The sequence below is a fragment of the Centroberyx affinis genome, unplaced genomic scaffold, assembly GCF_046629955.1.
Source record: "Centroberyx affinis isolate AG114_WGS23_722 - 3 ecotype Tasmania unplaced genomic scaffold, CSIRO-AGI_Caff_v1 ptg000895l_1, whole genome shotgun sequence".
Classification (NCBI taxonomy): domain Eukaryota; kingdom Metazoa; phylum Chordata; class Actinopteri; order Beryciformes; family Berycidae; genus Centroberyx; species Centroberyx affinis.
In genome coordinates, this window is record NW_027279482.1 from 234,415 (window position 1) to 261,372 (window position 26,958).

The window sequence follows — 26,958 nt, forward strand, 5'->3', positions numbered from 1 at the left end:
TTTTGCTGGTAAAAAGTATTCTTGGCAGGTATTTGTTTCTGTTAACCAGCTTGTGGCCGGCGAGTCAAAAATTTGGATACTGTGATACAAAGCATTATTCTTCTCCCCAAATAGCCTTATATATATGAGATGCTGTTTCTAACACCTGGTCTGCCTCTCTCCCCCTCTCTCTCCCTCCTCCTCCATCAGATCGAGCACTGCTCTTCCTCCCTGGAGTCACGGCTGCAGGGCGTCGGGGAGGTCCAGTCTCACGTGCGGGACGTTTTCTCACGCCTCGCTGACCTGGACGACGAACTGGACTCCCTCAGTCCTGTGGGACGTGACGCAGACTCCCTGGCCTCTCAAGCGGACGCCCTGCGGGGCTTCCTGTCCCGCCTGGCCAGCCTCAGGACGGAGCTGGACGGTCACGGGTCGGACTGCACCACCATGCTGCGCCGCGAAGGCTCCTCCCCCGACCTGCTGGCTCTCAGGAGGGAGACGGAGGCCCTGAGCCGACAGGCCGGCAAGGTGAGTGAGAGGGAAGATGGTGATGGTGATCGCCATGATTTGTTGGTTGCATTAGGTTTAGTACCACCATTTGCTCTATTTCTATGCAATTTTTCTTTACTGTCTCCTATTATTTTCTGCGGCAACAAACCAATTTTCCTACATGGATCATGAAGGTTTAACTGAATCTCATCTAATCTCATGATGTACAGTATGTATTTTGGGAATTCAGTATTTTGGTTGTATGAATTTTATTCTCATTGATGCATCTAAGATGAGATCTTAATGAGGTTTGGTTGCTGCAGGAGCAATAAATTTGATATGGATAAGGATAAAACAAATAGCACATAGTGAAAATAACACAACAAAAAATTACAAATGTACATTGTTGGTTCTCCACATTATTACATTTACAGTGCAGCTGTGCAAGTGTGCATGAGCTGTTGACATGATCAGATTTACAGATGGAAGAATATGTTAATACGTCAACTTTGTGTCAGATAAGCTTTGATCAAGGCACCGTTGTGTGATAAGAAGATAAGCTGCAGTTTTATTAAACAGTGTGCACATAACGTGCATACTTTGTTAAAAGGGTTTCATCCATCCACTGATTCCTCCATTCCTGTCTTCCCTCCCCCTCCAGCTGAGCGAGCGGGGCCAGGCCAGGCTGGACCAGATCGAGGACGCCGCCGGGAGGGTTCAGCAGTTCTACAGGCTGGTGGACGAGCTGCAAGGCCTGCTGGGAAGGGCGGAGGAGGGGCTGAACGCCCAGGGCCTGGTGGGCACAGAGGTGGAGATCATCAAGCAGCAGCTGCAGGAGTTCAAGGTAGGATGGACTCCCTCTTGGTGTTTGTATGGATAGGTGTGTATGCATATGAGTGTGCGGATGCATACATATGCAATGTGCAGTGTATAATTGAAGTCCCATAGAAAAGGCATATCGGTATACGTGTGTGTTTGTATGTGTATTAGGCAGTGGAGGAAACACACATTGTTTTTAGCAGGATGGTTGGAGAATTTGATTGAAATCTGGTTGAATAGGATACAAATTCATAATCTCTTCCTTCTTCATAATTCTGTTGGTTTTAACTAAGGGTAAAAAGTGCTCTGGCACGGCTACATCTTAGTTGTGTGTGTGTGTGTGTGTGTGTGTGTACACGTGTGTGTGTATGTCATTGGGCAGTGTATAATAGTCACTGATTGACTCACTGATTTTAATTGAAATCTGGTTGAATAGGCTGTACTTGTTTGTATTCAGTCTTTTCCTTTCCCATCATGCCAGTTGATCTAATTTGCACAGACACACAGAAGGTCTTTGGCATGATGTCGTGCTCATGTATAAGGCACAGCGCCGTGTGTGTGTGTGTGTGTGCGTGTTATGAATAGTGACATTCAATATTTGAGGAACCTGGATGAGGTGTCTGTCTCCCTCCCTTCCTCTTGCTCATAGAGACCTTGAGGTAGGGTTGTGTGTGTGTGTGTGTGTGTGTGTGTGTGTGTGTTACCTTGAGGGATTCTTGTGTGTGAGAAGTCAGAAACGATGATTAGTTTAGTCACACGTCTCTCTGAATTGCCTGACACACTGCTGAATCACACAGCCTTTTTTCCTGAAGGGTAGTTATGATGCTCTCTCTGTGTTTTCTCAACATTTCCTTACCACACAAACACACACACACACGCACTCTCGCTCTATATATATATATGCTTTCAACTCTTTCTGTTTTACTCACACACGTACACACTGCACTGCCTCTCACACACACTCTGTCTCGCTTTTTTACATACCCTCACATACCTTCTGTCTCTCTCTCTCTCAAACACGCACACATTCCTCCCACCTCATGGTGTTCAGGCGCCAACCTTCTAGAGTTAGGAACTCATTAGGCTTGTCGCCGTGGTGATAGACGTCGGTCTAAATTTGATACCAGAGCAACTCGTACTCCTCTTTTGTGTGCCTTCTCTCTGTCTCATTTAGTAAAAAATGTGAAATCCCTATACTGTCTTTCATTATCTCAAAGACATTCAATGGTGAAGGCGGCACCAGAGAACCCATAATCACAGTAAACAACTTTCTGAAGGGTAGTGTGGCTTTTACACAACAGTTAACAATGCATGCATACTGGCTGAAAAGTCTTCTTAAGAGCAGTATAAATACATAGAATTAAATAAAAAACAAGAGATGGATAAGTCCCAGGTTATCACAAGAGCTAGCATAGCAGCCAACAGAGCATGGCTAGCCTTGCTTTATGGGAATTATTTGCCCAGTTGGCGTGTGTCTTTGACCAGTCAGATTTCTTGGATGAGACCCAAGATGAGATGAAACGTTAATGATCCCTGTGGGGAAATTGGGCTGTTGCAGCAGGAAGTAGTAATAAAGGATATACATTAGAACAAACAGCAAATGAGGGGGTTATATAACAAATTCAACCAACAATTTCAACACCAGAACATGTTGAGTAAATGTCTGAATGAAAGAATGAAAAAGAATGTGGATTACAGCATTAACAGAGCGTGCAAAATAGCAGCAGTAGAACTCGGAGACACAAAATTGAAAAGTTATTAAATTATCAATATATATGCAATACATAACAAATGAAAGGAATATGAGAATAGCAAGGAAACAACATGAAAATTACAGCATTTCCTTAGCATATGAGTGTGACTGTGTATAAAGGAATACACACAACTTTTGGCAAATGAGCTCTTTGATTCACTTTTACAGTATCTTGTTTCCTACTGGTGATGTTTAAGCATGAAAAGCCAAACTAGCACGGCTCTGCACTTCAACAGAAATTCCACTTTAGTGTCTAGAATTGCATAGGAGCTGACCTTAGGAATGTGCTTTGCTGGCACGTCCATTGTCTTTTATTGCATTACTTCACCGCTCGTTTCAAGGGTACAGACCGCTCTTTCACTCTGACTACTATCATTAAAAAAGTACATTTTCTGGCCATGATGTCATATCCTGTCCACTTAGAGAAACTATGTAAGTGTGTGACAACTGAGAGGAAAAGTATGCAAGAATCCCACGCAAAAAACCACACCGCTTCAGTATTTTTTTGCCCCCCCATCTCCAGTCGCCGTGATGCTTTGGGAAGGTTGTGCGTTTTTGAAAATGATTGATGATTCATGTGATATTTGGGCTAATCTTTTTTATGCGTTTGAAATATTTAGTAGGAGTCCTGCTTGTCCCCCGGAGAGTGATTGGCTCTGCTGCTATTAAGATGTGTGGGTGGATCAAAGAACATTTTTTCTTTTCCTTTTCATGACTCGCCGTTGCTCCTATTTCTCTTCATCCTTGTTCCTGCTTTTTCTCTTTGGACTCTCTGTCTCTCTCTTAATTTCATTATTTTGACATTTTGTGTCTATTAATGATGTGCATGTAGCCTTTACATCTCTCTCTCTCCCTGCTAATCTCTCTGTCTCTGCCACTCTCTCTCTCTCTCTCTTCCAATCCCTCTGCCTCTGTCTGGGTCTCTCTCCCATTTTCTCTCCCCCTCTCTCTCTCTCTCCATTCTTTCCCCTTGTCTGTCTTAATGAGAGCGAGCCGGATGAATGTGTGGCAGAGGACAAACAGACGGAGGAGATAAAGAGGTGTCGAGAGAGGGAGGGAGGGATGAGGGGAGAGAGAGACAGAGAGAGAGAGAGAGAGAGAGACAGAGAGCAGTGAAAAGCTGAATAGGCTATACTGAGAAAGAGCGAGACTCACTCAGACAAAGACAGAGTGTGAAGATGTTACTGTATATGCGTTTTGTCTGGTGTAAAGTCAAATGAATCACGTCATTGAGTTTGTTTACATGCTCACCAATACTGCGATGGCTGGGAGTAATAAGCTTAACGCAATATTTCAATTAAAACATTTACATGGTATGCAGTAACGTGATTTCTCTAATAACCCGGTTTACATGGATTCATTTAATAATCATTCTGAAAGAAACCACAAAGAACCGGCTTGTCCAGCACTTCTTCTCCTTTCTTGTCTGCGTCTAGTATTAAAAAAACGAAAGAAATCTAAGGTGTTTACATGCCTCAATGAATAAATGTAAAAAAAAAAAAAAAATTGAGGCGGTTATGATTTTACATGCGTTTACATGACAGATGTTGCCCTAATCGGGTTAAAATTAAATGATTAGTGTACATGTAAACGTGTTCATTAATGTGCGTTTTGAATTGTGTCTGAGCTCAGGCCAAAGACTATTTTCCAATCTGGTGGAACAATCTATTATATTAAATTCCATTCTGTTCTTTTCTGTTCTGTTCTATTCTTTTCTGTTCTATTCTATTGTACTGTGTGTGAGTGGAGGTGCAGTGCTGCAGACATTGAGCGCTGTGTGCCTAGCTGGCAGACTGGGTGCAGCAGTAATAGCAGGGGCAGAATGTATAATAGCTGCTGTCTGCAGGGTATCTAGAGCATGGAGAAATGGTCTGTCACTCTGTCTGGGGGCAGAGGGGTATTTATAGGAGGGCAGCGAAGGGAGGATAGCGGGGGGAAATATTGTCAAGAATAGAGAAATGGATAGAGAAAATAAAAGTCAAAATAGAGAGAGGAGTGAGAGAAAGGCTGCATTGTCTAGTCAAAGAGAGAAGGATCGAGAGGCAGTCTAGTCGCAAACAGAGAGAAAGAAGAATAGAGGTAATATAGTGAGATGGACTTTCCTCATATCCGCTGTGTCCTTCTCTCTATTGCTCTGCTTTGACTTTATTTCCTTTCTATCTTTTCTCTGTATTACTGCTGTTTGTCTCTCTGTCCTTCTCTACTATAGTCTAAAGAGGGAGAGACAGAGAGAGAAAGACAGAGGGAATATAGTGAAAAACGGCAATAGACGATAGACTTTACTCATATCCCCTCTCTTTCAGCCACTCATGGAAGCCTCTCTCTCTCTCTCTTTCTCTCTCTCTCTCTCTCTCTCTCTGTCTCCCTCTCTCTCTCTCCCTCTGTAACTGATCCAGCTCGGGTCATTTTAAACCTAAACATGTCTGTCTGGCTCCAAAACAGACCGGGCCACCCTCCCCTCCTCCCCTCCTCCCCTCCTCCCCTCCTCCTCCTCCTTCCCCTCCCCCACCAGACCCCATTTCCAATCCAGAGGGATGATGTCATGCCTTCGCTTAGAAAAAAAGAGGGGCTCAGGACGAGGTGTGTGTGTGTGTGTGTGTGTGTGTGTGTGTGTTCGTAGGGGGGCAGCCAGGGGATAAGGGGTCATGAGAGTGGGAGGTGGTGTTGTCAGATTATTGTTTAAACTCCCCAACACTGATCTCATAGAGACTCACTGGGTCACTGAGGGAGGGAGAAAGAGACAGAGAGAGAGAGAGAGAAAGAGAGACAGACAGAAAGAGAGAGAGACAGACAGACAGAGAGGGAGAGAGAGAGAGGATGACGGGGGAAAAGAGAGAGTTTCTTTCAGATGTCTTTTAAATGGCCTGCAGCAGTCGTCTTCTCTCTCTTTCTCTCCCTTACTCCCTATGTTTCTCTTCCTCACTGCAGTTCAAAAATGCTTTATTGGCGTGACTGTTTAAAATTTAGCACTATTCCCAATACGAAAACAATTGATCGACATGACAAGCAGGATGTTACAATTATGATCATTTATAAGAACAAGGATGTCAATAACTTGTGAGGAATCAATTTCTGTTTTTACACTCTGCCTCCCTCATTCTCCTCCTCCCTCTCTCACTCAATTCAGTTTAATCTTTATTGCAATGAGTGTTTATCAGAAACTATATTTAGAGTTTGCAAAATGCACATTTTCAAACACCAAAAAAAGCAGGTTATACAGACCATTTTGAATAATTATTTGGTGTGAGAACATGTACTGTACAAAAATGCACAATCATCAATATCTCTCTCTCTCTCTCTCTCTCTCTCTCTGTCTCTCTCTGTCTCTCTCTGTCTCTCTCTCTCTCTCTCTCTCTCTCTCTCTCCCCCTCCCTCCCTCTCCCAGTCAGTGAGAGTATCCCTATTTATCATGTACATGTTTATACATGGCCATACTGTCTGGACATATGTGCTACTGTGGAATCTGTGTTTGTATTTAGATTTGCTCTGTGGGCCGATGAGATGTGTGTGTATTTGTGTGTGTGTGAGTGTGCACCCTGCATCAGAGGATGCTTCTAATTCCAGTCTTTTTCGGGGCGCAACCGGAATCTCAGCTGTCTCCTCACCCCACCCTCAGACACACACACACACACACACACCCTCACACACACACACACACACACACACACACACACACACACACACACACACTAACTAGGGTGTGGCATCAACATCCCTCTACATGCCCCTGGCTCCCTTCGTCCCTAAGCAGCTGACATAGTTTCTGGGTGGGATGAGAACATGCGCACACACACACACACACACACACACACACACACACACACACACACACCAGTGTATTAGTGGAGGGTTGTTACAAGGCTCTAAAGCCGTCGCTGCAGATGGACATTCCTGGGAGGGGCTGGTTAGGCTGGGTGACAGGGGAAAAGGAGGCATATGTATGTCCTGTGTGTCTTTGTGTGTGTGTGTGTCTTTGTGCACGCGTGGTTGTAGAAATCCCTGTCCTAAATCATGGCTGCACGCCTCCCCTGTCTTCACCCCCCCCTCCTCCTTCCATCTCCTTCTCCCTCACACCTTTTACCCTCTCCTCTCTCTTATATCCTCCTATAGACTCCGCTCTCCCTCTCTCCCTCTCCTCTCAACCTGATCACCCTACAGTCTTTATTCCCTGGAGAACTAACACTACTGTAAGTCTGTGAGTCACTGTCCTTTCCCGCACTGACTGTGTCAGCAACTATTTCATGGTGGGTGTAGAAGTCGAGTCAAACTGGGCCAGCAGCTCACCGGGTGTTTCTTGGTGCTCGTGCTCGTCCTGATTTTCACCTATGAAGCTGTTTATTAAAATGAATCTGGAAACTAATGAATATTGTGACCATCATTTAGATGGTTAGTAATTTGGATTTAGCTATTTTTGACTGTGCAGCCTGTTCAGAAAGTGATCTGGCTGTCATTGGTTCACCGTTGGTTCAGTGGAACCTCAAGTATCGAAACCTTCCAAACTGACCATTAAACTGAACATTAAATCCTGTTTTTATTGACAATCAATGGCCTTACTGACAAGTGACATGTGCCAGAGAGACATACCCCATGCCCTGTAACCTATAACCTGCCCTGGCCCACCTAATATGGCAGGTTGGGGGAGCCTGTATGTAATGTGGGTGAGTCAGAGAGGCCCTCAGCTATAAAAACAGCATTCCTACGTAGGTCTGGAAATTGTAAGTCATTTTGGAAAACAGCGTCAGTTGAAGTATAAATGTAAAAATGCATGTCCAGCTTTTGAAAAGTTTGGTTATCGCACAAAAAGTCTTAAAAAGAATGGAAAAATATTGTTATTCAATACATTTTATCTAACTGTAGATTTGCTATTTCACCTGGTATTGTGACATTTAGAAATATAATCTTCCACTGTAGAGTAATATGGTCTCCATTTATGATATTGAACCTAGACCTAAATCTTCTAATCCACATAAAGAAACTGACAAATACAAAAAGAATGAAATGGAAAATATGAAGGGGGCTTATAAAAAAACAGAATATATCCGTGTCTGTGTAACCAGTCCTGTCAGATCTGTATTTATTGAGTTTCAGCAGAGACTCAGGGTCACTAGTTAATCTGTTTTCACCAATAAGCGGCCATGTTGGCTGGCTTAATTCAACCTGTGATGTGTCCCGCACTCAGCAGAGTTCAGTGTGTCAGAACCCAGTAACCCTCCCATGACTTCCCAGCTAATCCAAGTCATACGTCATCTGGACACCGGCACTGTTTGCTGGCACTCAGGATTTTCCTGGACTAGTTTCTCTCTTTCTGTTCCCTCTCACTCTCTCTCTCTCTCCCTCTCTCTCTCTCTCTGTCTGCGTGTGTGTGTGTGTGCATGACTCTCAGTTTGTATGTTTGTCTGCGTGTGTGTGTGTGTGTGCGTAACTCTCAGTTTGTATGTTTGTCTGTGTGTGCGTGACTTTCGTTGTGTGTCGGTGTGTCTGTGCGTGTTTGTTTTTACTCTCCAAGGGGCCGATTGGATCAGGCTAACATAATTTCTCTAATCATATAACCTGATTCGTCTACCCGCCCTTTCCTGTAACCTGCCAGCACACACACACACACACACACACACACACACACACACACACACACACACACACACGCACCTTTCAACTCTGTATGAGTGAGTGAGCAAGCAAGTGAATGTTATGTCTTATATTTGTATGATCTAAATATGTCGGAGGTGGCTTGTGAGTTAGTGAGTTAGTGCATACGTGTGTGTGCGTGTGTGTGCGTGTGTGTGTGTGTGTGTGTGTGTGTGTGTGTGTGTGTGTGTTATGTCTTAGCCTTTCCACTCTCAGGATCCTGTATTGTTTCAGCTGTTGTGAATTAGAATGGCATGCCGCAGCTCGGCCTAGCCCTCTCACTCTCCCTCTCTTTCACTCTCTTTCTCTCAGTTCACTTAAATTCAATATGCTGTTTTGGTTTGAAATGTGAAAACATATTGCCAGAACATCTTAATCGAATGAGATTTCATCACAGAAACGAGCAAAAAGCCCCATCCCCCTTTCCTCTCTTTCCTAGTAATCATCATTCTTTATTAACATACCATACATAATAGATGCATTCTTTCACCTATACTAATGTAGCGGGTCATATCTAAGAATGTAACGGAGGATAAACCCACCTATACTCAGTTTACCCATCTTTTTATTTAGTAGAATAGAGTTTGACCACCTTTTTAGGCTGAAATAGATTTTTATGACATAAATCCATACCATACATCTTAGAAACTAGCATCAAACTCGTATAAGTAACGTAGAAATACTGTCTCATAGGTGAGATGACAATAAATTAATGCTTTTCTGGAAATCTAATTGACTTTTGTTTACACCGGTCAAGTCTTCACCAATCAAATAGAATGAGAATAGAAAGGGAGACTCGGTGCTGTAGTGGAGAGGTGGCGTGAGATTCTGGTGAGAAGGAGAATAAGGTGGGGGTGGATGGGAGGCGGTGGGGGGGGGGGGCGCAAAGAAAGAGAGTAGAGGAGGTTGTGTGTGAGAAGAGAGATGACCTCCACCGCTAACCCCTCAATGGACTCAGCAGGCAGCCTCACAGGTGTTGTTTGGTGTGTATGTGCGAGTGTGTGTGAAAGAGAGAGAGAGAAAGAGGTGGTCACATAAACAGAGGATAAGCCTATTTTTACCACCCTAAACTCCCCGAACGGTGTAAACCACTGCAGAGATTTGACCTCTAATGTGTTTATAATGTGGAAAATCCTTACTGTATTAATCGCACATGGACATTAAACTCCATCTGTAACATGGACTGCCGGCTGCCAGCTGACTGAAAACACGCAGGAGACCCGCAGCTTGGAAAGGTGTTAAGTTTTTATTTGCCTAAAAGCGTGTGTGTGTGTGTGTGTGTGTGTGTGTGTGTGTGTGTTTATTGCTGCACTGAAACACACTCAAATACATGTACAGCTGCACTCGCACACACGCAGATACACATACACACACGCAGGCACACACACACGCAGTGAGCAAGCAAATCAGCCTCAAAATCTGCAAAGTCTGAAACTACCATTATGAACAGCAGTGGTGTGTGTGGATGATTGACAGGTGTGTTTATTAAGGTTATTGAGCATGGTAGTGAAGCAGCGGGGTGGAGGGGGGGCTTATTTGCTTAGAGGTGTGTGTGTGTGTGTGTGTGTGTGTGTGTGCGAGCGTGCATGTGTCTTTGTGTGTGTATATGCGCGCGTGTGTGCTGGGTCCCGGTCTCTTTGTGTCTGTCTGTCTGCCTGGGAAGGTTGAGAACAATAAATGCTTTCACACACACACACACACACACACACACACACACACACACTCAGGTAAAATGCTCTGCTAGTTAATATAAAACTACCTCTGAGACTTGGAAAGAAGGAGGGTGGGTTAGGAGAGTGAAAGGAGAGAGAGAGAGAGAGAGAGAGAGAGAGAGAGATGAGGATTGTATTTTTCCTGCTGCCAGGTTACCAGAAGAGAGAGAGGGGGAGGGAGACTGAGACGGATGGAGAGAGAGATTGAAAAACAGACACTGAGAAAGAAAATGACATTAAATGACAGTGTTTTGAAGAGATGAGATATGGATTCGCTGTGGCTGGGTTAGAGGGAAACGGAGGGAGGGAGAAACGAAATGAGAGAGACGGAGAGAGCGACATTTTCCTTTCGACAGGTGTTCTCCCATGAGCAAATAAATGACCCAGAAAAGTCAATAATGCATACTTTGTGCCCTACACCTGTGGCTGCACGTGGGTGTGTGTGTTTGTGTCACTTAACCACTAAGTGGTTTCGAGCCTCTAGACACAGACAATGGTAGCGTGACCCCATACCTGAGGCAAAACCACAACAGTGTAATATGTGAATAACACGCCATTTAGTGGACGCTTTAATCCAAAGTGCTTTACTGCACCGTGGAGCGCATATGTTTTTCCAATGGGAACTGAACCCCTAATCCTCACGTCCCCCTTGCCCCTCTGTCTTCCTCTCCAAGTCAGTTCGGTGACTCTTTAAGCAGCCATGACAATGGAGGGATGAATGAAAATTGGGGGGATGGATGGATTGTCTAATCTAATCTAATCTTAAATGTATGGACAGATCGCGGGGGGTCATGGGGGTCGTGGAGGGATAGAATTTACCCCAGTCAATATTGAGGCGGGAGGCAGGGGGGGAGGGTAGAGGCCGTCATTTGAGTGAGCAAATTAAATGAACATAATCTCTATGGGTCCCTTGTCGACCTTTCCGCCTCCTTTAGTCTTATTCTTTCGTTCATTCTTCCTCCCGCTGCCCCTGTCCCTCCTTCTCTCCTGGTAGCTCCCACATCTGCGAACGCTTGGATTTAAATCTTGTTGTGGTCTGTGTAGAGGGGATTGTCGGTTAGCCGTGGGTCACGCGAGAGTTTGTGAGCTCTCTCTGTGTGTGTGTTTGTGTGTGTGTGTGTTTGTGTGTGTGTGTGGCAAACCAGTGACAAACCCCTTTTGTTTCTATAAAGACGTTTGCCTTGGACGCGGCAATGACAGCTGCAGCGCAACTGACAGAGAAAGAGAGAGAGGGAAGGGAGGAGGAAGGGGAGAAGGAGAGGGAGGGAGCGGAGTTAAAAAGAAAGAGTGGAGTATTTAGCGTGTTTGACATGCAGGCCACGGGCGGCTCTCAGCAACAGTTGAGAGAGAGAGAGAGAGAGAGAGAAAGCTCCCTCCCCTTGTGAATATTGAAAATGCGTTTCTGGGCAAAGGACTGAGTGAGCGAGTCGCAGAGAAGGAAGGAGGGAGAGAGAGAGAGAGAAAGCAGGCGTGCTTTGGTTGAGATCAGCCAAGCTCTGCCAGACTGCTTTAAACAAACACTCAGACTGGCTGAAAAAGGGAAGAGCAGAGGAGAAGAGGGAAGAACGAGGAGGAGGAGGAACGCCACAACTGGCACTGGGAAGCCTATAACTTGGGATAACAAGAGAAAAACAAGGTGGCTTAAAGTTCTCTGCTTCTGTTCCGGGGCCGCGGGTTGCCATGTTTGCCGGTATCCCCCCCGTCTGACCGACTGGGTGGCTATTCAGAGTTTTTGTGTGGCATCCTGAAGGACCCGACAGCACCCCCTCCCCTCCTATTTTTTTTTTTTTTTTTTGTGCACAGCCCCCTTTCCTTTTGGCCTCTCGCGCTCTCCCTCACACACACTCTCTGACACACACACACACACACTGGTCTCCCCCAGCCGGATTGGGTTTCAGTGAAGGCGCAGACGGGAATGCACAAGTGGAGACTGTGAATATCACCGACTTTTTTGTGTGTGTGTCTATCTCTTTTCCATATTGTTTTACACCAGCGGCCCACTACTACTACTACTACTACTAGTTCTACTACTACTCCTGCCGGACAGTGGAATTGTGGTTTAACTGGGAAACCTGGGAAAACAGAAGAAGGAGGAAACTGGAGTGAATAGAGGCAGACTTCCGTGTGTGCATACAGCCTAGACTGTTGCTTTGGGGGAAAAAAAAAAAAAGACAGCTCATTATTGATAAGCCTCTTTCTCTCCCGTTGGCTAACAGTCCCACCCCCTCTCTCTCTGCCTCCCTCCCTCCCTCCCTCCCTCTTCCTTTCTTTTTTCTTTCTTTGACTCTCTGTATCATTTCACTCTCTGCGGACAGTGTTTTTGTGCTCTGAAGGGGGGAGGCGGTTTGCCCCTGGAGAATTAGGAGTGGATTACAAAGCTGTGATGAATGTAGCCATCTCACACTGCTAGCCCCTTCCATTTCGCTCGCCACACCGGACCTGGCAACAGTGACAGGGAGAGAAAGTGAGATATTATATTCTGCCGGCCTGAAGAAAAGCCTCACCTGGGTTATATTATAGCCTTTTAATTCATTCCTCTCTTTCATTTCCTCCCTTGTTTGGAGAAGAGGATTTTTAGCAGAATGTTGCTCGCTGTTCAGCGTGGGATAATCGGCTGCATCCCGGTATTCAGTTGATATTTTTTGGTAACAGGCAAAATCCTCCCCTGCACAACTCCCTCTCTCTTTTATTCTCTCTCTCTCTCTGGCTCCACGCCCCCTCTTAACACCCTCCCTCCCTCTCTATCTCTACTTCACTCCCCCACGCCTGTGTCTCTCTCTCTCTCTCTCTCTCCGTCTCGTGTTTTTTTTTTTCGGGAGAGAGGAAACCGGCATGATTGGAGCACTTCCTGTGTTTTAATACCAGCGCAGGAAACAGAACAAACGGAGCTGAATTCAAACAAAAACACCAAGAGAGAAAAGAGGGAGGGAGAGAGAGAGAGAGAGAAGGGACGAGTGAGTGAGAGAGAGAGGAGACAGAGGGAGGGGGGGAGTGAGAGAGCGAGAGAGTGAGAGGAAAAGAGGGAGATTTTTTTAGCAGCTGCAAACCATTTCAGCTGTGTAGTGGCCTGAGAACAGAGACTGGGAGAGAAAGAGAGAGAGAGCAAAGCAAGGGAGCCCACACGCCTGAGAGAGAGAGAGAAAGAAAGAAGAGGAACTGGGATTGCGTGGCACTATGTTTTATTCTCAGTAAGGAGTCGGGAGCGAGAGAGAGAAGACGGCGAAGAAAGAGAGAAAGGGAAGGGAGCGTGTCCTAGGATTGTCTGCTGCAAGAGAGAGGGTGGTAAAGAGGGAACGAGGGCGCCTGCAAGGCAGAGCTTGGACTGGAGCTGGGAGGGCTGTCTGGGTCTTTGCCCTCTGGATACAGTCCCACGACTCACTGCTCTGCCCTGCCTGCCTGCCTGGTCCAGGCTCCAGCCCCCAGCCCCCCTCACTATCTACCCCCAGATGCCCTCTTCCTCTCCAGCCTCACCCCCTCCAGGACCCTGCCTGCTTTGGATCTACCGTACCACCTCTCCCCTGGAGCTGTGGATGATCTGAGGACGAGACGGAAAGAAAGGGGAGATAAAAGAAGGTTGAAACATTGACAGGCATTTCTTCACACTGTCGAAAAACGGTCTGCTTTTCTCTTTGTTCTGGTTTTAGTTTTTTACGTGCAGTTTTTTTCTCCAAATACTTGACTTGCCTTGTGTGGATGATGGAGTTGACTTTGTTTCACTAATAATGACTGTTATGATGGTGATGAGATGTCTTAGACAAAGATTAGGGTTCTTCCTGCAGGCATGAAGTCCTGATTCTTTGTGATGGAAGCAGAAGAGAGAAAGAAAGAAAAAGAAAAGCAGTAGACTGCAAGAACACACACAGGACCACTAAGTGGCAATGACTTGGTTTCTGAAGGGATTTCTATTTTCATATTGCTCCAGTTGTGTTTTCTTGCCTCAAACAGCTCTCAAGGATAGACATTTTCATTATTCCTGGATCTCTCATTTCGTGGATCTTACATCTTCATTCATTTTTTTTTATCAAATAAACATTTCTCTTGAACAAAGGAAGATGAAAGTGAAACAAAGCCATGGGGGATTGTACTTTCCTATTTTTCTCACCCCACGCAGCCTTTCTTTTATATAACAGAGAGTGGGTTTTCTCACCTTAAAAGGAGACTTTTACACTTCCCTGCCTGCCTCTCACTGAGACTGTTGAAGTTGTCCAAGCCCTCTCTGCCTTTTCCTGTTGTGCCACAGAGAGGAGAGGAGACCGGAGAGGAAGGAGGCAGGAGCTTGGGGAGAGCGAGAGAGGAGTCAGGGAGAGAGTTGCTGTACGTGAATATGGAGGAGACAGCAGTGCTCAACCTTTATGAAAGCAAAACAAAGGGATGTTATCTGCAGGGCACTCACTTCACCTCGGACTTTGTACTTCTCAGAGAGGGAGATGGTGACAGTTTCTTTCCCTTCCTCCCTCTGTTCAACCCTCCACCTCTCCCTCATTCCTAACAGTCTTTCAAATAAACAGAGCTGGTGATTAATATGTTGCCGAGGGGGAGGGCTGTCTCTCTCACTCCCTCACTGATGCCACACAGCATCTCAGAAAGACCAAGGAAATGCACAACTGTTGAGGTGACATAGCCAAGAACTCAACACACACCTTGAATGATATTGTGGATTATAAAACTTGGAATATTTTTTAGAATGTGAAACTTTTGGGATTGTTTAAATGCAGCCACTTGGACTAATGTTTGATATTGTGGATTATTGTACTGGGAACGATTGATGGTAAAGGAACTAATTTCCCACTAAGACCCGCTTTTTGTGTAGTGTTATCTATTTCATTTCTCTAACTGACATGCCCCTTTGAAGGACCACTGCAAGGTTTCCACGCCTGCCCCTTTAAATCACAACCACAACAGGGTTTCTGTGGCTGCCCAACAGAAGTTAAAAGGGCAGGATGGGTAAGCCCCTGAGCCGCCCGGACTGCCTGAGGCAGAACCCTCGCTGCCTGGGGAAAGGTGATGAGGACGAGGCCTACATAGAGGACTGCTACGTCCCCCAGCGATCTATTTACGACACCATGCGCATCAATGAACAGATTGACCAGGGGACCAAATTGAGTCAACCCTCCAGGAGCACCCTAGGTTCCGGTGGGGAGGTTAGAGGAGAGGGAAGTACACTTTCTAGCAACGGCACCATCGGAGCCGATATAGGCTGTGTTTTTGTCTCCAGGAATGCAGATAATGCTGGTGGAGTGAAGAAACTGGATGAGAGGGTGATCTTTGATGCCTTAAAGCTAACTGGTGATCTGCAGAGCATGTCACCACCGGTTGGCGTCGTAAGTTCAGGTTTGCCTATTGCCCCCTCTTCATCTGGCTCTGGTGGTGTGGCCGCAGTGGCCAAAAGACGGCACCAGGGTGGTGATAAGAAGGACAACCCCAACCGTCGCTCTTGGAAAGCCTTCATGCCCCCCAGTTTTCCAGAATTTGCAGAGAGACTAGAGTTCTCACCTGGGGAGGGAGCAGAGAAGCGTCTGTCTGGGGCAGGGATTCCTCTGTCTCCTCTACAGCCCCTTCCCTCTCACCTCCCCCCATCCACCCCTACCTCCTCCACTCCTCCCTTACCTCCTTATACACCTTCCCCTCTTTCGTCTGCTCCCCACACTCCTCCCGTCTCTTCCTCGCCTTCTTTGACACCCACTGTAAGCCCTGTGCCTCCTCTCCAGCCGCATCCTCTCAGCAGGCAAAAACAGCTTCTTCCTATGCTACAGAAGCAACACAAACAGACTCATGCACTGCCTTCACCGTCCAAAGAACAGCTACCTGCCTTTAGCCAGACCCAGACACCCCAGGTTTCTGGAAATACACCACAGCAGAGCCCCAGTACATCTAGACAGATAGAGAGGAGAAGGGAGGAGCACAGACGAACTGCTATCTGTCCCAAAGCTGGAATCAGACAGATCCCAGAGGAGCCTGTTGAGTTAACCAAGAACTCAGACTCAGAGAGGGACTCCCCTCTTTTGGAGCAGGACCAGGGGGACAACACCCCTCTCATCCCACCAAAACCGGTCTTTTGTCCCCCTACCAAGGCCCGCACCTGGCCCCGCAGTATGACAGGCGGGAAGAGAACCCAGGTGGGCCTGAGACATAACTTCCCTATGCTCCCCCCTTTGCCTCCCCTAATGGGTGAGGATAGTGACATGGATGAAGAGTCTCTTTATCTTCTAGACCCCCCATCTCCGTTCTTGCAGGAGGAGGAGGGGTTGGTATATGGTGGTCTGCCTCTCTCCCCCTGTATCAGTCAGGAGGGAGGTGAAGAGGGACTACTCGGCTGGGGTGCTCAGGGCGGTGAGCTCAGAGAACGCACAGCTTCTGAGCTCAAGTTCGAGGAGGACGAACGCAGGATACTTGAAGAGCTTGAGGATGACGAGCAGGAGGAGGCCATGAAAATGATTGAGGAGGAGGAGGAGACAGGGAAAAAAGAGAGGGATAAAGCAGAGGAGGAGAGAGCTCAGAGAGAGGAAAGAGAATGGGAGGCAGTTCTTAAACTAGAGAATAGAGAGATTATTGACCAGTCTTGGGATAGGGAAACACTGGAGTCAGAGAGCTGGGATTTAACAGGCTCCTCGGGACATTGGCCTCTATTGACTCCCCCAACAGGGTTCGGAGGCCCCGGGGCCCCTAGTGCATCACCCTGCCCTAGCTCAGGGGCTGGATCAGATGACCTCTTCCTAGAGCTGGAGAGGCAGTGTCAAGAGGAAGGGGAGGAGGGAGAGGAGATGAGTGTAGATCCTGAGCCACTTGATCCCTACAGCCTTCCTCGTTTGGAGGAAGAGGTAGAGGAGACAGAGGGAGAAGCCAAGACTGCCTGGGTAGATTTTGAGGGCACTCTTCCTCTGGATGCAGTTAACAGGGTAGAGCCTGATAGCATTGAGCCAGGCTTAGAGGATTCTACAACTGACACAAATTTAAATGACTCTGAGCACATAGAACAAGCTCTCTCACAGATTACACACTTTGACTCAATGCGAGCACGAGACCATGAAAATGAACATGGTTTCATTGATGAACAGTGTGATGTTGAGTATGATGAGGAGGAGGAGGAAGAGCAGAGTTACCTAACCGACTCTCTTCTTGAACGCCTCCCGGAGTCAGACTCCAGTGGAGTCCACATGTCCCAACCAGACAGAACTGGTCTTAGTGACATGACTCAAACAGACTGTGAGCAGGAGAGACCTGCAGAAACAGAGACGGACCTGGATAGTGGAGCATCGTCTGGTCGTGATGGCGATGAGGGGGAGAACATCGAGGAGGAGGAGGACGAGGAGGAGGAGGAGGTGGAGGTCATTCAGAAAGCCTCTTCTCCATCTCGCAGCCCTCTGAACCCTTATGCTGAGGAGGAGGAGGAAGAGGAGGAGGTGGAGATTGTGGAGGAAGGAGAGGTGGAGGAGGAAGGGGAGTTAGGAACAGAGTGGGATGTGTGTGACCAATCTGAGCCAAGTTTGGACGGTAGTGAGGAGGCTCTCGTGGACCGTTCCCCGGAGCCTCCGCACACAGATGAAAAAGACATCGACAGTGAATGTACACAGGATGTTGATGTTCAAACTTCCTGTCAAGAAGACGCAGTCTCCTCAGAGATTAGCGATGTTGCCATGGAAATAACTTGTGACACCGAAGGCACATCGTTTGCATCAGAGACTCTGGATTCTGTTGTCCCCACAGACGTAGCCTCAGGTCTGGACATGTCCGGACAGGACGCCGATCAGGGAACTACAACAGCAATGACAACCAGCACCCCTAAATCAGACTCTGTTCCTCTCATACACCCCCAAAATACAGACTCGGCACCCCCTTCCCCTCCACCTCAGTCACCTTCTAAACCTGACTGTCAGGGTGCAGGGTTAGAGAGCAAAGACTCAGAGGCCTTTGTGACCTCTGACAGTTTTGTTTACTTGGCTGTGTCTGCGCCTCCCCAGTACCCCAGTGACTGTCCCCCCTCTCCGCTTGAGGACTCCATCCCCCCCAGTCCCATCCCCAAACCTCCCTGCTGCCCAGACCCAGAGGAGGAGGGCACCTTCCTATGCTCTGATAGCTTTGTCTACCTGGCGGCCCCTGAACGGCCCCAACCCGGCCCCTCAGATGGGGGCTCGGCCTGCGAGGATGCTCAGGAGCTCGACTTGGACTCGTACTCTGAAGGGACCCAGTCTGGGATGGATGGGGTGGAGTTTGTCCTAGGCTCTATGACCGGGGACAGTGACTGGGAGTCTGACGGCTCTGCTCTGGACCCTCCTCCATTCATGTCCAGAGACCAGGCCTGGGATCAGCTAGAGCCAGGCCTGCTACAGAGCCTATTTACCCAGACAGAGACAAGCCAGGCCCAGGCCTACAGGCCCCAGGGAGACGGGCTTCAGGCAGAGGTTATGGCATGGGACACAGAGCCCCTCTCTGGATCAGAAAGGGCAGAGAATGAATCGACTACTCCGTTGCCGTGTTCAGACATTGACGCCGAGGCAGAGGTATACTCACTGATTTTCATTGTTTTTTAGTCCTTTTGTATAACAGAAGTAATTGGTGGCCATAGAAGCCCATATAATATTGGTTATTGGATGTAGGCCTAGCATGAAAATAGACAAATACAGAGATTCATAAAGACAAAGGAAATATAGGGAGCTCTGTATTCTGTTGGAAGTAAATGTATTTAGTTGAGGCTACTGTGCAGCTGGTATAGCATGAAAAATGCAATTGAGTGAGGTGCGGTAAACAGTGAATGTAATGGTGCAGACATACAGTAACATGGGAAAAGACATACAAAGAAAGAGCTTGGAGAATCCATCTGGGACGTGGCTTACTTAAGCATTTTTATATTTATATTTAGTAGATATTCTAATCCAGAGTGATTTACAATAGGCACAACAGTAGAATGCAAGGGCCAGAAGTACAGTGCCAACACAAGAGAATAAATTAAACAGAAACCACTGTAACCCTGCAATATTGATCTCTGCACAATAAAGCAAGTGGCCTAATAAGAGAGGATTGCTAGTTAAAGAGTAAGCACCAAGCAAAGCTGTATTTTTAGCAATGAATGCATTGGATGTGGACATGCATGAGAGAGGATATACTTGACATAAACATAGCTTGGGAGTGGACACGTACAGAGGCATAGCATGGAAAAAGAATCAGGTCAGGTAGCTAAGCGTTGAGTGTAACTGATGTAGACATAGCATGGAAAATGCATCTGTGTGGGGGAGGGAGGGGGTAAGTTATGTAGACGCCATAATTAGCTAGTTGTGTTTCAGTAGTAGGGCTTTAAATGATTGCAATATGATGCTCAGAGGGGGGTCTGGCTACTTATGGGAAACTACCCTCAGGGTCACTCACTATGTGTGTGTGTGTGTGTGTGCATCCATACATGCGCATACTAAGTTCATGGGTCTGTGCCAATCTACATGCCTATGTTTGAGCTTGATCACTTATTTGTTTGTGTGTGGCTGAAAGAACGGTATGTGCTTGCAGGCTACTAAGAATGTTGATCTCAAGTGCAGAGTTTACACCATCAATGTCAAGGGCACACAAACCGCTATTGTCGTGTTTACACTGTCTGTACAGTATATAGGGTGAAGGATGCACCGCTTCCATACAAAGTCATGGGTGTTTACATATCCTATTTGTTTGTGTACATGCGGGTCCTGATCACAGGCCTAAGCAGTAGAGTTCAAAGTTTTCCATCTGGGTTAAATAATTTGTGTAAAAGGTCAGTGTTTGAGGAGGCAGTGTGTTTGTATGTGGAGCGGGACTTCTGGATGGCTTTCACTGTTTGGGTTGATTTGGTTTCGGAGAATGTAATCAGTGTCATAATATACCGGCAGTGTTACTGCTGCATACAGATAGGGATCTCAAATGGATATTCTATAAATACTGCAAGATTGGTTCGCCTTGGAACTGACAGAGAGGTCTATCAATGCGATTACAATAGACTGCGTGTCAGACTAGTCTCTGCATTCAGTATCTTGTCTTCAACTTAGTATGCTTGCGTACTATCACTATCCTCCCATCTTCTTACTGTGTGTGCGTTTGAGTGTGTGGTCTGCATGCAAAGGTGTGTTTATGTATATGAGTGTATCTCATTGTGACAGTGTGTTTGACAGCCTGTCGTGCCTCCTCTGAGGCCCTGCTGTGACTCAATGTCTGTTTTTGGGCAGCCCAGATTTTGCCTTATCTGAACCCTGTGTTTGTTTCAAAGGAGTATTAAGTTGCTCACAGACTCTGAACTTGGCTCGTTTTTGCAGTTTCCGCACGCATGGTAGCAGACAGAAATATGTAAAAAATGATAAAGCAGATAAAGAAAAAAATAAAATTACATCTTGTCAGTTGAAATAAGAAACCAAGGGTCTTATTAAAAAATCGAAAACAAAACTATAACAGAAACTAAATGAAAACTAGAAGGCACTCGGTAGAATGCATTTGTCTTCCCATTTTGATGTTTGGAAAGAAAGCATGTGAATGCAGTGCTGTTTAGCAGCTGAAGTCCTGGATGTTGGACCTTGCCACCAGGACTTGACCAGAGCATAATAATTAGGGATAAAAAAAATGATAATTGTCTAATTGCGGAAATTCCAGATGCAAATGAAAATCTAATCAACTGATCCTTGGGCCAAGTGCTATCTGTCCACTAAATTTCAGTCAAATCAACGAGAAAACAGCAGGCAGAGAAACTCAATGATTTCTCATCGGTGCACATTGTCATCATGACCAAGCAAAATGTGTTTGGGGTGGCTGCTGATGTGCCTGATTCCATACTGCCAATGGGAAGTGCTGGTCCTCCTCTATTACATTATAGTCTCCATCAGGCACTGTTTGCTTGGCCTGACCGGTCACTCACAATTCATTTACTGTACTCTGTATGTGTGCGTGTGTGTGTTTATGAGTGCATGTGACTATATGTCTGTTTATAAGTTAGAATGTGTGTGTCTCTGTTGGAGTGTCTGTGTTTTAGTGTCTTTATGTGTGTGTATGTGTGTGCATGCGTGTGTGTGCGTACCTTCCCTGCAGTCTCGGCCTCTCTGGCCCCAGTTTAATGTAATCAGATGTCTTGTCCACTCAGCCTTAGATCTAACAGGAGAGAATTACAACTGTGCTGCAGATGGGCTGTCTGTAGGGCGAACAACATCAGGCTGGATTAGCAAGAAAATGAGCTTTCGAAAGTTCAAAAGAGGAAAGTTTTTGAAGGATAGCAGAAAATGAGGGTAGAATATTTTTGTCATGCCTTCTTTTGGTGTGGTCTGGATGCATGGAAAGACAACACTTTCCTGCATGTTAATAAAAACATTGATTTTGGAGCCACTTTGCCATTGCTAATGATGTGTGGCATTATATTATGCTGGCCACTGGTTGAAATCTCATTTCCCATGTCAAAAATACAGCAAAGCTTTTGGATTATTTTAGGCTACAAAGTTGCTTTGAGAACACTGACCTCCTCCTAGAAAAAGATTTACATCGGGAAAATTAAAAAGCGTTGATTTCCAAGCTTGGTAGGTAAATCAGTGACTAAAACAGACTGGTGCCTTTATATTTTTTAAATATTGATTGATGAGGGTATTGAACTTTGTTTCCCAAATGGATATTTAGGGAAAAGTCCTTTGGAAATGGACCCTTCAGTTTTTGTTTACTTTTCTCAAAAGTGACGCATGCACTTTTGTCGTGTGATGAAATCCCCTCTCTTCACCCATGCAGTCTCATGCCCTCCCTCTCCCTAACTCTCTCACTCTCTTCCTCTCTCTTTCCCTCCCCCACATCTCTCTCTCCTCCCCCTCTTCTCCTCCATGCTTGGATGGTTTTGTTGCTGAGATAAGGAGGTGAGAGGTAAACACTGTGGGTCTGTGTTGGGGGGAGCTGCCTTTGCCAACATGGCTACACAAACAGTGTGTGAAGTTGTTTGGGGAATATAAATATAGATATTAGATAAGAATGTGCCAGGGCCAACACTGGGCTGGACTCTGTCGCCTGTGGGCAGTCCTGTCTGTCGCTCTCTGTCCTGTCTGTGTCTCGGTCTCTCTCTCCCCTCTGTCACCATCTTGAAACTGCCTGCCTCTCTTCTTTCTTTTTCTGTCTTTCTCCATCGACCTCTCTTTCCTCTCAAACTCTGTCTCTCTTGCTATCTCTCTCTTTTTATCTTTCGTCCCCCTCCCCTCTTCTGCTCCAGCGCGCAGCCAAAATATACGCTAAAATAAACACCAGACACCAGGCCATAATTGTCAAGTTGAGATGCCAGTAGGAATCCATTGAAAAGGGGCGAGAGAGCGCAAGGTGTGGGGAGAGACGGAGAGAGAGAGAGACATTGACAGAGAGTTGAGAGAGACAAAGAAACGTGAACCAGACAGGCACAGAAAGAGTTGTGACAGGCGAGAGAGGGAGGTTTGGGTGGAGGAAGCTATTGTTTGTATGGAGTAACACCTTCTACTACGATAAGGCTTTGGTACAATGATAAGAGCGCTAAATTGGCAGGCAGACATAAGCAGAAGGTCTTTGGATTAATGCGGAGCTCATTTTAAGGCATAGCTTGGTGTGTGTGTTTGTATGCGTGCCCGCACAAATGCATGGGACCAAAGCAGACAGACAGACAGATGGACTAGCTTAGCATGCTGTTTGATGAACTGGGGAGGGGGTGAGGACAGACAGACTGACCGACTGCCATATATACACAGACTGAGAGGCAGGCAGCTCTGAAATTGTGTGTTTTAATCATGATTCATTAGCATTTGTTGTTTCCTTTTGCAGCTAAAGGGTATCTGCAGGTCCTTAAAAAAAGAGTCTGAACAAGTCAAATGATCTAAGGCCTTAAAAGTATTAAAATGCAGTAACAGCTTTCTTGCAGCTGCGGTCCACTCTTAGATTAATACACAACAAGGTTAGTATGCAATGCAATATGCAAAACATGTTTTTTCATTATATCTGCTTGACTAAAAAAATTGGACTTCATACCCCTTAATTATTACTGTAATTTCCTGTTGTCCTTTTTCTTGTACTGCCCGTTTATAGTTTCAGGACTTTCATTAGCTATGTTCAATTGGAAATAGGCTGGTTTTGCAGCTTTATGTTTTTATTTTGGTTTTTAAATCGTTATTGAATTCAATTGCAGGTAACAGTTCTTAAAAAGTCTTAGCTTTGGCTTTCTGAAACCTGCAGATACCCTGTGTTTCTCCCAATGCATCCCTAATAGAAGATAGAATAGTAGGAACAAATGGGGAGAGAAGGAAGAGGCATTGAAAGACAGAGATGTTGAAGCAGAGATAGAGAGATGGGTAGAGAAAGAGCCAGGTGGCTACCGGTCCTGTGGCTCAGACAAGTGTGTTTTGATTGATATGATAATGCTGGTTCTGAACGACTGCCTCCTGGATAAACCCGTGAAAGAGGAAGAGAGGAGGAGGGGGGTGGGGGGGATGGGTACAGAGAGTTTGGATGTGTTCAGGAACACAAAAAAGCATCAAAGCAAAAGCAGGAAGATGTTGATCTCCTGCTAGGAATTAATGTAGTTGTAGTTAAAATGTAAAATGCTAAAATATCTGAAGCCTTTCTCAATTACAGTATTTCAGTATAGTAGTTTTGCCTATGAGCCTACTGCTGCATCTCTCTCTCTCTCTCTCTCTCTCTCTCTCTCTTTCTCTCTCTCTCTCTCTCTCTCTCTCTCTCTCTCTGTCTGTCTGTGATATCAGGAACACTACAAAGCGCTGAAGAAATGAGATATGAATGCCTTTCCAAGAAACCTCAAATCTGGGGAAAAATACTGAAAAATCATATATTACTCTCTCTTTCTCTGTCTCTCAGGGAGCTGATTAGGAACACAAAAAACAACACGAAATGGGGAGAACAGTAATCCCATGAAGGAAGGAATAGGATGAGCATGTCAAAAAAATTTAAAAATCACATCCCTGAGAGAGAAAGAGAAGTAGATTGATGGAGGGACAAAGAGGGGGGGGGAGAAAAGAAGGGATTAGAGGATAGAAAGGTTTGGGCCACCATGCTTTGAATGCAGTCTGCATTTGCATGAGATTTGTATGTGTTTGTTGAGTTTCAAATAAGGACACTGGTTCAAATAGGATTTATTAACCCAATAACCCCCTTTTTATCCCTGCGTCAGCGATTGGTCAGTCCTTGCTGCCAATATTACTTTCTACAATGGAGGTTAGTGTGAAAATAGATTCCTTCCCTCTCCTTCCTTTCCTCCCTCCCTCCCTTCCTTCCCTCCCTCATTCCATTAAAAGGGAAATGAGGGAGTGAGGAAGGACGAGGGATGAAAGACAGGAAGAGAGCGAAAGACGAAGGCAGAGGCAGGAAGAGAGGGAATGGGGCGAGTGAGGAGTGGGGGGGGGGGCTGAAGGAGGAGAGAGGAAGAGAGAGCTGACAGAAAGGCTGATAACTGTGTTGTCACTGGTTGGAATGAAATGAGATTACTGCCATATTTCTCTCAAGAGAAACTTTAGCCTTGGCACAGAATATTCAGCGATATGGTGTTTCATCTTTCTACTGGATTTCTATTTATTGGTCATATAAATCCCATTCATTTCTAATGGGAGATTATTGTTCCTGCCTTTCTGCTGCTTTTCTGTTTTCTTAATCACATCTCTGTATGTTTCACCCTCTACAATGCAACTGCGGCATGACTGTAGCTTCAGAAACACTTTGAACATGCACCAGTTTTTTGTAGGACCACCTGCTCTTTCCGTGAAATAGACTGAATCCACGTGAAAGTATGGAAATCATACAGGGGGACGTAGATGATTGGGGGGGGGGGGGGAGTCAGTGTAGAGAAAGACTTTTAAGCCTTGAGACAAATGAGATAATGATTGTGCAAAAGGAGGTGTAACTCAATATTAGCAAAGTATTCCTAATATTTAGAAAACTCGGTTTATCTTGTTAAGTGGCACAGTAGTCTATTGCTTCGTGTCTCATGAATTCTCCATGGGTTAGTGCATATTTTTCAAGTCCTGTCCTGTAATACTTAGTATGGGCAGCATCCTACATGCCTTCAAAATGTAGGTTGGCTTAATTTGTCAGCATTTGTTGTGTGAGATACAAATTGTGATTGTTTTCTTAACGGCATGTTTTGTTTTTCCCTGGATTTTTCCTGTGTGTGTTCATGTTCAAGTTATTAGTTTGTTACACAAGACATGCTGCAGTGACATTAGCAGTTAATGGCAAGCTGCCATGTTTGTAGGTGGTTTCATTAGTAGAAACCAGAGCTCTGCCTGTGTGTGTGTGTGTGTGTGTGTGTGTGTGTGTGAGGGGGAGAGAGAGAGAGAGAGAGAGAGAGAAAGAGAGAGAGAGAAAAGGAACTGGATGTTCCTCATCTGTCCTGATTAAGGAGTTGATTGTCCTTGGGTGATGTTATGGACACGCATCATGAAAACAACTATTCTTTTTCCTCAGCGTCATTAGCTTGGCAGGTAGCATGGCTGCAGATATAACACCCACACATGTACAGTAGACATACACTCACTGTTCAGTTCAGTTGAAATTTTCATTGCTTCTCCATAGCAATTTGGTTTGCAAACAGGCTTTAAAGACACAGTAAAGAGCACCTTGTTATTTACCAGAGCTTCCTAAAGTGGGGTCGAGGAAAAGGGCAATTTCACTATTATTTCAGTCTGTAGACTTCAGCACAATGAAAGCACTGTGAGACTGACTGTTCACTGGCCCCAGTGTTACCTCCCCGCCTACAATATAGACAGTTATGTAATTATGTACAAATCTAACAAAATATCTTCTCAGATGGCGTTACTAAGTACAAAATCTTATCAAATTGGGGTTCGTGGACTAATGCAGATCTATTAAGGAATCCTTGACATGAAAAAGTTGGGGAACTCCTGTTATATTCCATACAAAGAAAGTGCCAGTTGGTTAGTCACTCACTCACACATGTTTAAAAAAAATCATTCACATGTCGTTACACAGAAACATCACAGTCATATGTGAGTGCTTCACACTCGCACACAATATTTGATCTGATGTGACATGAATGAGAGAACTTGGACCCATGCCTCAGTATTTGGTAAGAGCCTGTGGTCTCTGCACTTGATGGATGCTGCTCATAGTTAGATGTTACCCACTCTTTGTATTAAATGTGTTAAGGAGTAAAGGTTTCCGCTGCCTTCTCTGTATCAGCCTCTAGCAGACTTCCACTAGCCACACTGGCCAGTGGATTTCACTTTGATGTTTCACTGACCCCAAATTAGTTTTTGTATGCTATAAATCTTTTTATTTAATAGTGAAAGTGCTATACTTGTCAAGTGATGCTGATGTGGCTAATCAGCCATGGCCAAAAAAACACTTAGAAAAACCACTTAGAACTAGGCAAATATATTATGTTCTTGAAAATGGCTGCAGAACAGCATGAAGAATATATATTCATTCAACTTCCCTGGCACTTCAGCAGGCTCACAAGTTCAGAAATTCAGGTCACTGTCTCAAGAGCAAATTCATATTTTCGCCTAAGTTGCTTATCAATATAAAGTGCACTCCTCTCATTTTATCACCTGAATTTAAAATGATTGCCTTCAGTCTTTAGCCAGATCTGCCCGTCACCTCCATTCCCCAGGCCTGAGC

At 45.5% G+C, this 26,958-nt stretch overlaps 1 protein-coding gene across 1 annotated transcript in view; it reads left to right on the forward strand.

Moving 5' to 3' along the window:
• The window catches only part of macf1a (microtubule actin crosslinking factor 1a), a gene marked incomplete at its 3' end in the record, with an annotated part of 224,253 nt that overhangs the window by 187,876 nt on the left and 9,419 nt on the right, over positions 1-26,958 (forward strand). Inside the window, 2 exon segments of the mRNA XM_071521540.1 lie at positions 190-507; positions 1,130-1,312. Coding sequence (XP_071377641.1) covers positions 190-507; positions 1,130-1,312 — 501 coding nt within the window.